Below are 18,964 nucleotides of genomic sequence, written 5' to 3'. Positions count from 1 at the left end.
TCACATAAATTCTTATTTCGTCCTGTTTTAATCTTGCGGCAATTTTGCTATAAAAACATACATTTTTTTCCCTATTAGTATGTTACCATCTTCCAATCTTCGACAATAGGAATCAATGTTTACCTTTAGCACCCTTGGTAAGCGGCACCATGGATTCACTTTCATCTCAATTAGATACAACAGATCCAGCGGGAGTAACGACAGACAATCAAACTGGAATGTAAACATGATAGAAAAAAAGTGATAAAAGACAATTAAACTGCAGCACAACATATCAAATTAGGAACGACTGAAGCTAAACACAAACGAACATAATTAAATGATAGTACCAGAAAGAGATGGATTTGAAATTTGTCTCACGAAAACAACATTGTTGAGGGCAGATGCCAATTTTAAAAATATAATTATGTAGAATGACTGTCATTGTCGTATTTAATTTAAGTCACTTTTCTTAAATGGAAAACTAAACTGAAATTGTTAAAATATGAACATGAACAAGTGCTATACAAAAATACCAATTACAAACAAAGCTTTGCAAACGTTCACATCGAAACCTTTTATGAACACTAAAATCTATAAGAAAATCCTCTGGTAGCATAGAATGCAGCAGTTTGACTAAGTCTGTTCATGAGAGGTAATGGGTAGGGCAACACCTCTCGCGCCCCCTAACACCGGCTAAAATATAGAGCGGATATAAATAGACTCCATGATTCTAAAGGCCTAGAAAATATTACAACATAACAAGACATCTAATGTTTGAGGGGGGGGGGGGGGGGTAAAGTGGTGTAATGGTAGCATATACTCCGTTTTTTCCTATTAGTATGCTTAATTAAAAGTTTGTGAAATTGTTTCCAACAAGAAATACTTACTTTAAACATTTTCTTTTGCATATAATTCGCCCTCGTTTTTGACCGATGTGTCTGCAAAAGGAAGAAGTAGTTAAAAGCCTTAATTTGCATAAGTTCAACATCATTTTTATTGTATCATAGGGAAATGTTTGCGTGTATTAATTACATCATGCAACCGAGAGATTAAATTGGCTACTGCAGTTACATAAACACTACAATAAAAACCCATATATTTATTAATTTATTCACCAGACAAAAATCAGGATTTCGGTGATCAAACGGCAACAATGTGGAACCCGTTATTTGTTGACCGATGAAACGGGCTAAAATCATTTTAGGAAAGCGGCCTTGGTCTAGATATTTCTCGCAATTATTTCAAAGACTGAAGATACAACCTGACATGTTTTCACTTGGTTTCAAAGAGTAATCTTGACCGTTTTACCTAGTTTTATTAAGGCAAACATGTTTGTTAAGTAGTGCCATTGACCCTGAATTAGAGGTATTAGCCATGCGTTCAACATGCTGCATGCTGTCTCATTGAGGCAATCATTTCTTTTAATATTTGTAAGACTGCTCCATGCATATCAAAATTGCAGCCACGACAACATCAGATATGTTTCCTGTTTTCAAGCGTGACCTACAAGACTGGGGCACGAGTTTTGGACGAAACACGTCCTCTTGCCAAGGCAATATTTTGGCCAGAGTCCATGCATGCCAAAGTAACGACCAGGTCAATATCAAACGTGATATTGACCAAAAGGTTTGACACTGACCTTAATATAGGAGGCTCCGGTAGGAACTTGACACATTAGGGGGTAATAAGTGTTAGCTCTGTCGGTAGAACAGTCGCCTTGTAAGCAGGCTGCACATTTTTCTTACTCTGTGCCATGATGTCAGTCATTAAAACTTTTGCAACAGTATGTATCTCTGGAATTCGATGTATGGGTGGTGTATGTCGCGGTACGAACTTTGACTTTGATGTGAAAGGCAGTTTGTTAGTATAACATGTAAACAAGAGCTCCCTTGTCCGTGTCCCTGACTCACCATTTGACTTCTTTCGCTGCTCTTGTATAGCGTGGTTTAACATGTACTGATCTATTAATGGATTTTGTTTGGTAATCGTTTCTGTTTGCTTTCCATGATAAAATGAACAACGAAGATTTCAAAGGATGAAGGCATTGCAAAATTTTGATATGCACTCAATCGTTTCATTTAACGCCCAGCTGTTTTAGCATAAAATTTCTTGGGTTTCGTTTCGAGTATATTAACGTTACCTATTCATTAAGAAATGTTGCGCCGTTAACTAAGACATTACATTGCGGTTAAACGGGCGATTAATGTTTCAATCGTGGATAATGTTCATGCAGTCTGTAAATGTGCAACCATTTGCAAGTTGATTGAGACGATAAAATGCAAAATAAAACGAAATTGAACATTAAAACGTCGCAATTTCTAGAATAAATGCATTTTCACTTATAATGACTTTAGAATATTCATTTCGTTTCAAGAACAAATGATTAACAAGACGTAATGAATATTTTTTTAAACTGAACCTAGGACGTAACTGTTGAATTAATTGTAGAAAAGAAATTGAGCACATGAAAACAAAAAATCTGTTTTAAAAGGTCTTAAAAGAAAATATGAGCACACATGTGTATAATCAGCCGTAGTGGGGCCTCCGTGGCCGAGTGGTTAAGTTCGCTGACTTCAAATCACTTGCCCCTCATCGATGTGGGTTCGAGCCTCACTCGGGGCGATGAATTATTCATGTGAGGAAGCCATCCAGCTGGCTTACGGAAGGTCGGTGGTTCTATCCAGGTGCCCGCTCGTGATGAAATAATGCACGGAGGTGCATCTGGGGTCTTCCTCCACCATCAAAGCTGGAAAGTCGCCATATGACCTACTATGTGTCGGTGCGACGTTAAATCAAAAAAAAATCTGCCTTAGGGTCATTATAACAGTAGCTCGATCTGGGATGCTGTATTCGGCTCAAGCGGATTTTTGCCAGGTCATGCATATGTTCATATTTAATTGTGAAATGCAAGCCGATTTTTTACAGAATTTATACATATTACAGAATTAATATATATTGTACTGGCAGCCCGCCCGCTTAGCTCAGTAGGTAGAGCGTTGGTCTACGTAGGTAGAGCGTTGGTCTACGGATCGCAGGGTCGTGAGTTCGATCCTCGGACGGGGCGTATGTTCTCCGTGATTATTTGATAAACGACATTGTGTCTGAAATCATTAGTCCTCCACCTCTGATTCACGTGGGGAAGTTGGCAGTTACTTGCGGAGAACAGGTTTGTACTGGTACAGAATCCAGGAAAACTGGTTAGGTAAACTGCCCGCCGTTACATGACTGAAATACTGTTGAAAAACGGCGTTAAACCCAAAACAAACAAACAAACAAACATATTGTATTGTTCATTTTTCATCTGGTGGTAGCCTTACATTGCTTTTTCCCAAAAATTCTTTTCATGCAAAGATGATACACTTTTTGACATACAATACAACTGAGGATTTTATTTTATTATAGTAAAAATATAAGTAGAATTGCATAAATAACGGCTACAATTGTAATTATGAACGCATGTCAAGAAAGAGAAAATAAAGAATATAATTAATATCGTTAGTTAAAAAAAGTTTTTGTCTATATACCTCTTAATCTAATTCTGTAAAACATAAGATAAGACAAAATATTTAAAAAAAAATTCGAATGTTGACTATTTAACTGTCTCTTTTTTTTGCTAGAAAATATTATACAAACATGGTTTTTTCAACAAATATATCTCCATATAAACGTAATTATTGGTTATTATTGGAAGACGTTTTACCCTTGACTAGAATGTTTTGTTTGCGCTTTGATTAAAGGGCGAGTATATACGAGAGAAAGTACATATTTCATATTTTGAAAAACCAGTACATGTATGTAGCATAAAATAACGAAACAATTACAAGAGTTAATCAATCGACACTTGTCTTACCTTTAAGGCGAAGAAAAAAACTTACCTCTTTAAGTCCGCTGTTGAGAAAACTGATTCTCATTTTGAATAGTAGTATGTCAACGATGTATATAAAGTCGCAAACATAGTCACAGGCCAGCCAGTACTTTACGTTACCCGGGGTTTGGTATGGGAAAGCAGCTCGGAGAGGTATTGCCCACGCATTATACATGAATGCCAAAGTTACTATAAATAGCCACAGTAAATATAATTTACCTGAAATAAAACAGAAGTATGTATTCATAACTGATGTTGCATTACCTCCAAGTATATACGAGATTTCTTTGGATGTTAAGATGGTATCAGCTATTAAATATCGCAGGACAGTCCTAACTGACTCGAAGACCATTCACAGCTGTAAAACACTATGACTGAAAGAACAGGAATGCGAGATGCATGCACTGAATAAAATGTAAAATGTAAAATTTATTAATTGAATGAAAAAGAAGTACTTTGACTTCAGGCTGTTCATTCCTGTCTACGCGTCTTGCCAGGCAGATCTTTTTGCTTAAATGGTCATGATAGGCTATAATTATACCACTAACAAAACGCCAAAAATGCGACGACATTCGCGGAATTGTTTTCGGCAGGTCACAATGTCATGAATGAGTTTCAATTAACTTTGTTTTTATATGAATAGAACAGAATCTATTCCAGACTTTTGAAACAAAAATAAATACTATTTCTTAGTTTTTTGTAACGGAATGTAGAATTATTCCGTGAGTTTTGGCCACAATTTCCTTAACAAGGATTTTCGTCAGTTTCTTTTTAAATAGTGATAGTATATATAGTTGTGTTTCGTTTGTTTTTTTCCCAAAATCTAGTATGATGATGGTATTGTTCATGGTAAATTTCAGCCACTGTGGGCCGCCGACTTGTACTTGCTGGACCCTTAAAGAACTTTCAGAATATTCTATTTATCTTAAAATAGCATATCCATAAAAAGTTCTGGAAATGTTTGAAAAAAAAAATCAAAAGTTTCTTTGGCCAATAATTTTCTTAAAATACATTTTTGTCTACAAAAAAAAACATAACGGACATTCCCATTTTAATTTCAAGGTTGAGCGTATATCTAACAGGTCTGAAAACGTAATTCAGCAAAGACCTCAGCTAACTCTAAAAGTCAAATTGTCAAATTATACGTATATATAAGAAACAAGTTTTCGGTATATAGTTAGCTAGCAAAATGAAATTAAACACTTACTTTGAGGTTCAATAACATGCGGAAATTTTAATCTCCTGATCCACCTGGGCAGCTTAAATTTCTTTTTTTCTTCCTCCTCGGACTCATTTCGAATTCTCACAATCTCGGAGATAGTATCCCCTTCCGGTTGGTCAGGCAGGAACGAGTCCAGCCGACGTCGAAATTGAGGCTCGGCGGAAATGGCTGCAAACATGTCGAATATTCGGATTTGCAAGTATTTCATCTGCTTTTGTGCTTGGGCATTTGCTAAAAGTAATATTTCTGTTTTCCTCAGAGACTCTCATAACATCGTTAGTACCCTGTTATGTTATTCCTTGAATTAGTCTTTAAAAATCACTATTTTTTCTCTCATACTTTTTTATAAACGACGAAATATATTTTCATTTGAACAAGCATTTGTAAAGAAAGGAAGATTCCTCTTATTTTATTCGCAGAAAGTTTCTGAAAATAAAACTACTCCCATTTCGTATTATGCCAACAGAAAGATGCGGTATATCACAGGCACTTTTTAATGATCCAAAGTCTTCCGGTTTGTCTAAGATTTAACATTCAGTGCGCGTATTTACATGAAAAGCCTACTCATCTCACTTGACAGTCCAATTTATCAAAGAATTGCCAAAGCAAAAAAGAAAAATTGTTCAATATCGTGGGGGTATAAATGAATTGAAAATAGAAGCGTTTAAAGCTTTAATTTTCGGGAAAAAATTCGCAGGTACTTAAATTCGAAATCAACATTAACTGGAATTAAAGCCTGCAAAAACTATTTTTTCTTAATGTAACAAGGACAACTGAATTTATTTCTTCTTAGAATAATCAAAGGAAAGTTGCGAAAAGGTAGATTAAGAACATTAGAAACCAACAAAATGACTTTTACCAGAAGATAAAATGTTGATTAGAAATAACACTTTCACTCCTAATTAACTCCTAATTTCTTCAAGCAAATTTAAGACAATGACTTTTTACTTCAATGAATTCTATGAAGAAAAAAAAAACATAATTTCTTTTGAATTACTGGTATGTCTCTTTTAAAGTATCTGTATATTTTGGAATAAGAATATCTCTAAATTATGTCTAACTAGTGACGCAAGTAACCCGGCAAATAATTATAATGCTTTAGGAATAACTCCAAGTTATTTTAGCATCTTTGACAAAATATCTTTTCACGTTTTGAGGAACGTTTGTCAGTCAGAATCTTTAAATACACAAAAAAATCACATATATCCACTGTAAAATTATAAGATAAATTAAAATAAAAATCCTTAAGATACGTTCCTTATTTTAACACTACTCCACATCTAGTTCAAAGGAACTGAACAACTGCGCGAATTATCTATCTCCTTATTGACTAAATTCAAAAGACTCTCTGATCTCTTCTACATGTGCAAGTCCTATTGCGTTTCTAAAAACAAAGAATTGTCAAAGATACCGCACTAAGATAAGTGACATCAATTAACTGTTGTTCATAGGAATAGAAATCCAAGAGAATTCAGACGCGCTTAGTTACACAAAGCTAATTACCTAAATTCTCTGCGGAAAGCCACGCATGCATTTGGATCCATCCTAAAGCCCTTTGAATAATCGACGAACAGCGTAAAGGATCTTTTAATGCTTGCGATTATCGAGAAAAAATAAGACTATAAACTATATTGATAATGGTTATGATCATAGGTGGAGGGACTTTATTGTCGGCACTGTTTTGTTTTATGGCCAGTTTATAGAAGGCGTTATGACAACAATTTATCAAAGATAACACTAACACGTCTATTTAGCTTCTCTCAAGAGGGCCCCACGCTGCACAGGATCGTAAGCAAGAACGGCGTAATTTGTGCCTACAAAACATGCCTCATTTGCAATTTACGCGTATAATACAACTTTTTAAAATGAACCTATGGTTTGGATAAATCCGCCCGCAGTTTTGCCAGTAACTAAGTATAGGATAAGTGTATAACAAACAATTCAAGATCGATATAACTGATTTATTTCCACTGACAAAAGAAAATTTCATAGCCATGGAAACTGCATTTCGCTTGAACAAAAAATCTTAGTAATTCCAAAAAGTAATTTTTCTATTCACAGAAAATATGAAAGCGATTCTCTTTGCGTAGTGGCAAGTTTCCGTTTTCACATAATTGTTTTTAAAATGGAGATGCGACACTCTTCAGAAGCAATATGTCACTTGCACATCCTCTTCGCGTAGCTTCTTTTTGATTTGTCTAAGAAATCATATTCAAAGAGAAAACATTAATCATTCAGCTTGACAGTCTGATTTACTAAACATGTGTTTACCTTTAGCCAGCTAAATTTCTAAAATGGACTGGCCCATCTTTCAATTTTGGCAATAGCATTTATTATTCAAAGGATTTACTGACTGAATAGCGAACAGTGCAGACCATGATCAGCCTGTACATAGCCTGCACGGATATGCAGGCTGATCATGGTCTGCACTGGTCGCAAAGGCAAAATCACTTGCCGCCAGCAGACTAAAGGTCAAAGGATTCAGAAGAAAGAGAAAGGTTTCCGTAAACAGTTAAAATGGTACGGGAATAAATTTGAATTGAAGAGATATTCAGTAAACGTTTTTTACTCACATGTTTTAAGTTATTGCAATTCTTGAATTCCATTGTACAACAAAAATAATAAATTGTGAACTGACCACTTTTTCACAGTTATATTTAGTCTTAAGATACCTGAATTCTTGGCTTTCTTCAAGAAAGTTCATAATGCAATGTAAAATGTTGTTTTCTTTCGTATTTTTCTTTTTTTTTTTTCCTTTTTTCTTTTTTTTTTTTCTTTTGAAAACGATACGATATTGTGATGGTTCTCCGATACCCCTATTAAAACAGTTACGGGGATGACAAACGGGTATACCAACGGGGTCTCGGACGTAAAAATGAAATTTGATTTTTTGAATAATATTTCAAACTGTTTTCTTTTCGTGAAAACCTCAGAAAGAAATGAAATTATATCAAACCTGCATTAATTCATTTTAAAATGCACATACACACGATCAAACTATTTTACACACTGTTACACCTAACAATTATATACCTCCGCAAATGGGTTGTTTTAGTTATTTCTCTTCTTTTTTTTAAATTCAGTCTTACCAATATTCATAATTAACTTGTGTGATCCTAATTTATTCCATTTTAAACACACTTCTAAACGTTCATGAATTTCTTATTTATGAGAGGAATAACTCCAGATGAAAATATCAAATTAATGTTTAGCACCGTGAAACCTTTAAACAACATCTAATTCCATTCCATATATGTATTTCGAAGAAACTGCGGGAAAAAAACAACCTTATTGCTCCTTCCTAATCTGCTAATCCAACAGAAAGTTTGCCAGCGACTACAGTATAGGTTATACGATAACCTTCTGGGACAAAGCAGCGAGAGATGTTTTGCCCAAATAAAATCAGAAGGCTTATTACTTTCCGTTAATGGCGAAGATAAGGCTTTAGATAGTTTGATATCCTCATTGCTCATAAATAAATTGAAATCAGACAGACTAAAATGCCAAGTCTGCTTGCCTCTAAACAAACTGCCAATATTCTAATATTTTCGGCAGAAACATCTGTAATGGAATCATTTAATCTGTCCGTTTTCCTTTTTATTTTGAGTTGCCATGCAGACACGGAGCTAATTTACGGATATGCACTTATTCAATCTATTCTATACTATGTAGCTTGTGATTCTCATGGTTCGGTACGACATCATATAAGACAGTTTTTCCTACGCCCTTTACATTGTTATAAGATGCGTCTTTGATAATGTCATTTTTAACGACACTATCTCTGGATTTAGGCTGCCGGCTCGTTTCTTATCCAATTTATGGCGACCGATGCGATAAATTCCACGAAAAGAGTTAATATTTCCAAGATAACGCTGTTCGTTTCGTGTCCGGGGATAGTTTATTATTTTAAGTCAGGAGCCACATATTGCAACGGATCCAAAGAGTCTGAAAGTTGCTATTCATGCATGGAACAAATCTATAATGCATGAATGCAGCGTAAGGGGTGTCTCTCTTTCTTGTACAGAAGACTGATATAAATGTATCACTTCTGTCGGTGGTTACATGTTATGCACATTGTCTTATCACAACCTACCTATATGCGAAGTTTGAAGTTAATACATTAAATGGTTATTAAGTAACGCCCTGGAAACCAAATGTTACGGTCAGATTTGATTCTGCCGTGGACTTGACCTTTGACCTGCTGACCTGGTTTATGCGCTCATCGCCACCTATATATGCCTAATATATAGGAACAGTTTGAAATCCGGTTATTAAGTTACGCTCCAGGCACGAGATATGACGGAAAGGATTGACCTATGAGTTCAATTCAAGACCTTGAACTTTGACCTACCGCCCCGACTCCTGCGCTACGCACTCATTGCTGTCTACCTATAGGCACCTCTATTAGTTATCAAGTTATGCTCCGGACACGAATATACACAAGAAAAAAATTGAAAATCTAACTTTTTACAACCAAACATGTTATCTTCTCTTTGTTTTAGTTTGCATTCTAGAAACATAAGGTAATAAATTTGAAATCTTGCCTCGCATGTATAAAACATTAAATTTTTTATAATACATTAATTGTTAATTAATGATTTTCACAAGCATAATGATAGAAATAAATTTATTTGCACCTAGAACCTTAACCTGGCTAACTACTGGTTATATTTTTTAAAAAAACTTAATTTTTCTTAATTTCTGTTTTGCCATTTTTATTATCTCAGCAGAATTCTGTTCCAGCTCTAATTAAAGTATGTACGGGCACAGTCATACAAACTTTGTATACAGCTTCACAGTTATCACTAACAAAACATGGGGTCTGAATATAGACTAACAGAACCCTTTTCTATGAACAAAGTCCTGATAAAAAAATTCGGCCTACAAAAACATTGCCTGGACGCAAATTTTACGCCAGTGTTCAAATATATCGTCATGTGAACAGGACTGAGGAATCTATCTGTCAGCTAAAAGGAAAATAAATTTAGTTATTCGGAAAAAGCAGATAACAAAAATAACGACAGTCAGCTTTAACCTTTACCCTGCTAAATTTCTAAAATGGACTGGTCCATCATTCAATTTGGGCAATACCATTTATTATTCAAAGGGGTGTTTACTGAAAATTTACTGACTGAATAGCGAACAGTGCAGACCATGATCAGATGGCAGAATCACTTGCCGACAGCAGGCTAAAGGTTAATTTAGATTTCGTTATTTGAAAGGAATGTTGACTGTGTACTTGAAGGTGGAGTTTCTATCCAAGTTTTTTTTTTTTTGTGATGGTTTGATAATTTTCTAAAATTTTCGATCGCTTTTACGCAAGATCAACAAACTAAAAATCAAAAAGCAATCCAAATGAATACCAGTAAGAATAAAAACATTGTCTATATATTGCAACCTGCAAATTAGAATCAGTCTATGGTGAATATAAGTTATGACTTACTAAAACACATAAAAATAAAACAGAATAGGGTACAGCCTTTTTTTTCTGCAATGTTATGAAGATTTTCCTATCTAATATATTCCGCGTATAAAGTTCTTTCTTAGGCGTCAGCACTTTAAAAACAAAACTGTTGAACAAATTTGGCCAAATTCAAATGATTATATTAACCAAAATACTAATACAAAATGTATAAGATTCCTTAATAAAAACGATTATTAAAAAATAAGATAATCCATTATATTTACATTCCTATCAAAGGAATTGGTCATTTGACAGAATTCTAAAATGTTGTCAGAAACATTCCGTTGTTTTCCTGCAAATGATATTAGTACGTCCTAATTTTTGTAATTCTGGAAAACATTCGGATTTTTTTTCTTAATGAAAAGGCAGATCATATGCCAAAGATACGACACTATGATAAACACCATTAATGATTCTAAAGAAGAAATACAAATTCCTTTAAGAAATTCGCATCAGTGACACATTGTATCCTCCAGAACCACATAAGTGACACGAAGAATGGCACTTAATTATACTGAATATGTATAAATATTCCACAAAAAGAACGCTAACATCAGGGGAGACCCTTATAATCCTAAAAACTATTCAGTTATTTCCACATAAGAAACATACTTCGCACTGCAGTTATTATAGGTATTTCATATGACTCTGTTCGACTTCATGTCGCTTTCGATCACGCTCCCTGGTAACAGCTATAGATTTTGGGGCGGCAAGCTCGTTTCATATCTAATTTACGGCAACCGGCAAGACAAATTATTAATCAAAACTACAAACATTCTCAAGACCTCCCAGTTCGATTCCATTCCAGGGAAACATTTTTTTTAATTTCCAGTTTATGGCTAACTATCTAGATATGTGCGTCAAATTGCCTATGATTCAGAAATCCTGAGATCTGAATCCATCCACCAAGAGACAAAAGTACGCATCAACAGATTTTATGAAAGGTTAAATTGTGTTTCATTTTAACAGATCTTACAAGCAAATGAACACAATAAATATATTTGCTGATCTTTCTATATAAGTTTTCTTCATAAATACTAGTAATGGTGTTGTTGTTGCTGTCTTTGCTGTTGTATTTATTTATTTTTTTATTAGTCAAACATGTATGATTACATATATATACTATGAAACTTCAGGATGTAGCTTTAAGAATGATAAAACTTCCCTTAAATGCGATTCACAAATATGCCAACGCGTGATGTTTCAAGTACAGCACGTTTTATTTTCTGTAACTATATAATATTAAAAGTATGTTTCTAAATATCATGGTTATATACAGAAGCTGAACGTAAGCGGTTTTTTAGAAATATTATACGTCTGAAATGTGCAGACAATCTGTACATTTGAGCCGCACCATGAGAAAACCAACATAAAGCATTTGCGAGCATCATGGATCCAGACCAGCCTGCGTATCCGCGCAGTCTGGTCAGGATCCATGCTGTTCGCTAACGGTTTCTCTAATTACAATAGGCTTTAAGGTATTCGGCCCCTAAGAGTAATGTTTAAAAAATGGCATTTGCTTGGTATATTCTTACACTTGACCGTGCTTCGCACTTTGTTGCAAATTTTTAAAAACTTTTACCTGCCGTTTTTTATAAATTTTGTGTAAATTATGGTATTTCCTCAAGCTCAAGTAGAGACAAATTTCAAAGTGGCGGCCTTTATCGAAAACGTTTGCAGAGAATTCATTATACCATTATTTTTTATGAAAGAATCATCAAACTATTGGTAAACAATTATAAAACTAAAAAATAAAAGTGTCAGTATCATTTTTTTCTAGGGTGCCTCAAGTAAACAGATTTAATGAGACAGAATTCTATCTCCAACGTTGAAAAATTAAGGTCGAATTCTGCCTGTCTGTTTTGAATTTTGCTCACTTCATTCAAAAATAACCTTGGGGCATAAGTAAAATCTACCTACATTTCTTCCACAATATGTAATCTAAAGAATGAAGGCAAAATAAAGAACTTTTACCGCAGGTAACTCAGTACTTTTAAAGATATCTAACTCTACCCCTTCTATTTCAGAGGTAAATTCACTTTGAACAGCAAGAAATCGCTTATCAAATGAATATTTTCCGTTTTTGTACAATAAATCAATAACAAGTCTTGAAAGAAGTAAAAACTTACTAGAAAAAAAAAGAAAAATAAGGAAAAAAAATGTTGGTCCCAGTGGGGCTTGAACCTACGCCCCCTCTGAAAATTGCAGTCAAAGTAGGTTTATGGTAGAAATTGAATACTCTTCAAAAAGGAGATACTCTATTATGGGCCTAATACCTTAAAAACGAACACCATGGATCCTGACCAGACTGCACGGATGCGCAGGCTGGTCTGGATCCATGCTGATCGCAAATACACTATGCTGGTTTTCTCATGGTGCGGCTCATTTTTATCATGCTCAATATTACGAAAGATGTCCAGTAGTCTTGGCCTTATGTTCACAAAATATTTTCAGTCTCCGCTGAGTTTGGTAATGAAACATTTTTTTGTCATTTTTATCCATATTGTATGTTTAAAATCAAACGTTAAATGTATGCCTATTTTCAATTGACTATTCAGTATTGATGCTCAGTCTCAAATGAAATTTAATCTTGAAGTTCTAGTAAAATGTGTAGTTAAAATTAAATCTAAAACTCAGCTGAGACCGAAAAATGGATTGTGAACATGGGGCTTGGATGCAGTTCTCAGTTTAAGCTCATAATTTGATGTGAACATACATGTATAAGCAAAAGTAAAATAAAGTAAATTTAGTAACAAGATGCATTAAGTGACAAATTCTGTGCGTCTTCAACTTCAGTTTCTATCCAGTGTTTTCTTTTCAATTAACATACATGTATTTCTGATGAAAGTTGGATTGTGTAGCCAGTTCCAATGTAATTACATTTTTAAAACACCAACACAAGACCGAAAGCATACTTGGAGTTTGGGACACTGTAAACATAGCTAAAGTAAGTAGTGCCGAGCGAATTAAGTATGAAAACACGTCAGTTTGCTGGTGAAGCTACATTTACAGTCAGTGATGGTGTTTGACACATTTAAAGGGGCATATCTCCAGATGGCCTTTAAAATTTCTTTTTTTTTCTATCATACAGCAATTGTTACTAGATAAATTTTAATTTGTATTATATAAAATAAGGCTAAATGCCTTCCATTTTGCATCAAATTTCAATAACATGACTTTTTCTACATATTTTATTGTTTGAAGGAATGTTTCTATAGATGGAAAGTCTCTTTAAATGCTGTGAATCATTTCATATATTTTATTTATTGTTGTCACTAATTTATAAAATCATTTCCTACATTCCGAAAAATGACATACATGTAATTCTGAAGGTATTTAGCCGCTATGTTTGAATTACATTTGGAAAATATTTGCCGTTTGGACAGACAGGTAAAGCTATGAGAAAACATACCCGAAAGTGCATCAGAGCCGGCGTAGTCGGACAACGAGGAGGGACTTGGCGGCTGCAGCGTGCACTCTTTAACCTTCTCTGTACGGCTTGAGAAAGCTCGAACCAAATTCCTTAGGTGTTCAGACAGGCTACTGCTGACATTGGACACGCTATGAAAGCAAAAAAAAAAAAAATAACTTTGTACAAACAGCTTATATATTCATCTATAAAACAATACCAAAAGCCTGAAATGTAAGAACGGATAACAGACAATCCCAGTTTTCTTGCCCACAATGCACATTTAGTGTTGAAATGATCTAAAGACCACAGAAAGCTTCGGCTTAGGTAGTCTAAATACCAAAATTACATTACTTATAGCTCAAATAACCCAAAGACTACAGCCATAGGCAGTTTGACATAACAACAATGTGTAGTATTGAGGTGTCTTTGATTCCGTTTTGCATTCAAATTCAGAATAATTTACCAGCTACACTAACTGCGATTCAAAAATGATTTCGCCTTTGCAATACTCTATCGACCAACGCTTCAGTTTATTCCGTACAGGGGTCTCTACACGTATTCAATCGCTTATCTGTTGCGGAAAACAAATCAAAGCAAAGTATACCAGATGTCACATCACGATAAACTCTATTTATTGTTTCTGGTTCTCACTAGCGCATATGTACATATATTATCAATAAATAAATAATTTCCATAAAAAGTTGAACAAATTGGAAAACAGCACTGCTTTGAGACAAATAAATTTATTGAATCCATATATTATACAACATGACGTCTAAATGACTCATATACAAATGCTTAGAGACCAAAATAAAAATGAAAACCAGAAGCAACATATAGTTTCGCATGAAAAACGGTCAAAACAAACACTTTAAGAATAAGAGTCACTTATTGCACTGCTAGGTCTGTGTTAGCGACAACGTAAGACAGTTTGAGATACAACTATGAGAGACCATTGTTGATTTTATTAGGTTACACATACGATATTAAGACAGATAAGGTAAACAGACAAAGACGATAAATTGAAAAGTCAACACTGGCGTAAATCCGACTTACAATGAAAAGTCAACAATAAGGTTAACAAGAAAACTATACACACGAGTACCTCTGAGGAGGGACAAGATCAGAAAAATTCAAAAGTGACGACGCATTACAAAAAACAGCACAGTCGGGTAAATGTAAGGATGGGGCAAAAGTTTAAAATTATATTCCTAGAGGTGGAGTAGGGGTGTTCACTCTCCTTAAAGTTTGGCAAAAATACGTTTGAGGGTCGATACAATTTGATATATACATACTAACATCGCTTATTTTTATTGCAAAATGGATCCCATACAGTCAATTTTCTTGGTCACAGCAGCACAGCCAATTAGTCCTATTCAGCTTTTCATTGTCATTGAAGACCCCCCCCCCCCCTCCCCCCCGGTTCCCCAGGCGCACGTGATTTCAGACACGAGCAGGCACGTGGTGGGTAGAACCACCGAAACACATGAAATAATTTTACACCCAAAAGCAATATTTTAAACCCACAACGTCGGGGCGTAAGTGATTGATTCGGAGTTAGCGACCATAACACTCTGACGTGAAATTCATTCCATAAATTGTCAATATAGGGCAGAATGTTTACATTAAACAATGAATAAATCGATCCAGTGACATTGAATAACTAGATATCATACCAAATGGGGGAAAAACAGTAATAACCGATTCCCTGTTTGAAAAACAAGAAAATGACAAACGTTCTCAGCAGATCGTAGGTTTGTTCAGCAAGAAAATGACTCAGGAGATGACTCAGGGGATGACACAGGAGACTGTAGATGTTTCAAAGATAAGAGGAAACAAAATAGGAACAATATTAGCCTTACCTAGTTACTGTTGGTATAGAAACGGACCTAAAAACGTCGATAAATGAGACGGTTACTGTTGAAATATAGTTACCTTCTTGATTTTCCTCACATAGTTTGTGTCAATGTCAGTTGAAGAAACATAGAAGACATTGTTCTTAAAACCTCTTATGGAGTCAGCTTAGACTGCTTTTTATGTGTGACATAACAGGAAAGTTAAAAACGAAATCATAGGAATCACGGCCAACATTCATCTAAATGAGCCGCGCCATGAGAAAACCAACATAGTGGGTTTGCGACCAGCATGGATCCAGACCAGCCTGCGCATCCACGCAGTCTGGTCAGGATCCATGCTGTTCGCTAACAGTTTCTCCAATTCCAATAGGCTTTTAAAGCGAACAGCATGGAGCCTGACCAGACTGCGTGGACGCACAGGCTGGTCTGGATCCATGCTGGTCGCAAACCCACTATGTTGGTTTTCTCATGGCACGGCTCAAATTATGAAAATACTAAATCAGTATAAAACAAAAGCAACCAAAACGAATACACACACAATTATATCATATACTAGTAATATATAATCAGAACAGACATTCTTAAAGCAAAATTACTAGTTTCAATTGCATTAAATGTCCGTCTAGATTTATTGACGACTACAGCATAAGATTATGATCTAATATTTGTTAATGATATATACAGTAGTATGCTACATATACATACTAGGTAATAATCCAAAATGTATTGGTTTCAATTTGCACCTTTTTAATCAAGATCTATAAAAATGAACATTTTTAGATAACATTTCACTTTTAGATCTGTGGGGAAAATGGAGAAAAAATGTAATGGAATGCCTCTCCATATCAGAAGGAAGTAATTTTGAAGAAAATACTCAAATAAATGTTTCAATTGGGTCCATGTCCATTCCTCAAATCTGTTGTAAAAGTTCTGTACTCGCTGCTTAGATTAAACATGAACCTGTCTTTTGTACTTCGTTACAATATATACAATTACAATGTAACTAATACTACTTTAGCAAATTCAGAATAGACGGATTTACAACGACGTTGGTTGCCCTGTTGTTTAACTGGATGTTTTGATTTTAATGCGCAAACGCTCTTTAAGTGTTCAGAATCTTGTCTTAGCAATTATGTTCTGCTGGCCGTGCAAAACTCTTAAGCTTCCTATAATGGACAGTTAAATACATATCAAAATACATTTTAACCGTATTTGATTGTGCTTTATTAAGGAATATGGGAAAAGTACCGTGATAGGTCACTGAGTCCTCCTTCCGAAGATCGTCTTGAATTGCAAGTGTTTATGTTCAGTAGCTCACTCCAAGCACTCTGAGTGCTGATTATCCCTGGACTTCGCGGTGGTGGCAGGTGTGAATCTCCGGATGTGTCATTGTAGCCGGGTAACAATACATTGCTGTCATAAAAATCGCCAGTGCGTATCTCTGAAAAAGCAATCATAAAATATTTCTGTTTTTTAAATCATCATCGTGTATGTATCTATGAAATCTTTGATGGAAAAAATATTTATATTGCAAAATCCGCATGCAGTCAGTATGGCTGAAATAAGCAATAAGAAAGAATAATTTTTGTCATACAAACCACCAATATCTTTCTCTGAAGTAAGCATTTACAAAGGTATTCTGTCATACAAGCCACGAATATGTTCAAACAACCAATATCAATATGTTTGTCTGAAATAAGCATTTACAGAGAAATTCTGTCATGCAAACCACTAATATTTTCCCCATAATAAGCATAAACAATGTAACTCTGTCACGAAAACCACCATGTTTCTCCGAAATAAACATTTACAAAAAAGTATGGCATGCAAACTACCATTACAATCCCTGACATAAGCATAAGCAACACAATTCCATCATGCAAACCACCATTATAATCCCTAACATAAGCATTAGCAACAAAATTCCATCATGCAGACCACCATTATAATCCCTGCCATAAGCATTAGCAACAAAATTCTGTCATGCAAACCACCATTATAATCCCTGACATAAGCATTAGCAACAAAATTCCATCATGCAAACCACCATTATAATCCCTGACATAAGCATTAGTAAAGAAATTCTATCATGCAAACCACCATTATGTTCCCTAACATAAGCATTAACAAAGAAATTCCATCATGCAAACCACCATTATAATCCCTGCCATAAGCATTAGCAACAAAATTCCATCATGCAGACAACCATTATAATCCCTGACGTAAGCATTAGCAACAAAATTCCATCATGCAAACCACCATTATAACCCCTGACATAAGCATAAGCAGCAAAATTCCATCATGCAAACCACCATTATAATCCCTGACATAAGCATTAGTAAAGAAATTCCGTCATGCAAACCACCATTATAATCCCTGACAAAAGCATAAGCAGCAAAATTCCATCATGCAGGCCACCATTATAATCCCTGCCATAAGCATTAGCAACAAAATTCCATCATGCAGGCCACCATTATAATCCCTGACATAAGCATTAGCAACAAAATTCCATCATGCAGGCCACCATTATAATCCCTGACATAAGCATTAGCAACAAAATTCCATCATGCAGGCCACCATTATAATCCCTGACATAAGCATTAGCAACAAAATTCCATCATGCAGGCCACCATTATAATCCCTGACATAAGCATTAGCAACAAAATTCCATCATGCAGGCCACCATTATAATCCCTGACATAAGCATTAGTGACAAAATTCTGTCATGTAAACCACCAACATGCTTCTCCGAAATACGCATTTACAAAGAAATTCTATCCATCAATATGTACCAAAACAGCAGTTACAAAACATCTGTTACACAAATCAACAGAATGTACGCCTGAAATAAACAGTTTGTATTGTCAATGAGATATATACTGTCGCAATACTTATGCAGTTTGACATACGTACACAATTTAATTATAATGGTGTAATGATCCACTAGCTTTCAGGACAAAGGGGTTTAATTCAATTATCATAAGTAATTACATTCTCCAAAACCTTTACTGAAAAACAACATATGTATTTACAGCTGAATCTGCCTAACAGTCACTTGTATCAAGCCGCCGCTTGTCTTTAGCAGCCAATCAGCTAACTCCCCAAATTGACTTTTTGATCTAATTCAATTTTGAATTAAGCAACCACCTGTCCTAAGCAACCA

At 35.0% G+C, this 18,964-nt stretch overlaps 1 protein-coding gene across 6 annotated transcripts in view; it reads right to left on the bottom strand.

Moving 5' to 3' along the window:
* LOC123549328 (uncharacterized) overlaps positions 1-18,964 on the bottom strand; it is a 64,226-nt gene that overhangs the window by 15,544 nt on the left and 29,718 nt on the right. For 4 of the 6 annotated variants that reach the window (XM_045337334.2, XM_045337336.2, XM_045337338.2 and 1 more), the window contains 6 exons: positions 17,050-17,242; positions 13,946-14,094; positions 5,055-5,300; positions 3,858-4,066; positions 870-920; positions 124-213 (listed from right to left, as the gene is read on the bottom strand). In XM_045337334.2, coding sequence (XP_045193269.2) covers positions 124-213; positions 870-920; positions 3,858-4,066; positions 5,055-5,300; positions 13,946-14,094; positions 17,050-17,242 — 938 coding nt within the window. Of the gene's footprint in view, positions 1-123; positions 214-869; positions 921-3,857; positions 4,067-5,054; positions 5,301-13,945; positions 14,095-17,049; positions 17,243-17,399; positions 18,528-18,964 lie in introns of those variants that run through there. The other 2 variants (XM_045337340.2, XM_045337337.2) reach the window with 2 other exon arrangements.

This window comes from Mercenaria mercenaria, chromosome 6 (genome assembly GCF_021730395.1).
Source record: "Mercenaria mercenaria strain notata chromosome 6, MADL_Memer_1, whole genome shotgun sequence".
NCBI lineage: Eukaryota > Metazoa > Mollusca > Bivalvia > Venerida > Veneridae > Mercenaria > Mercenaria mercenaria.
Note: the sequence above shows the minus strand (reverse complement) of the source record. Positions and strands in the feature narration are given on the sequence as shown.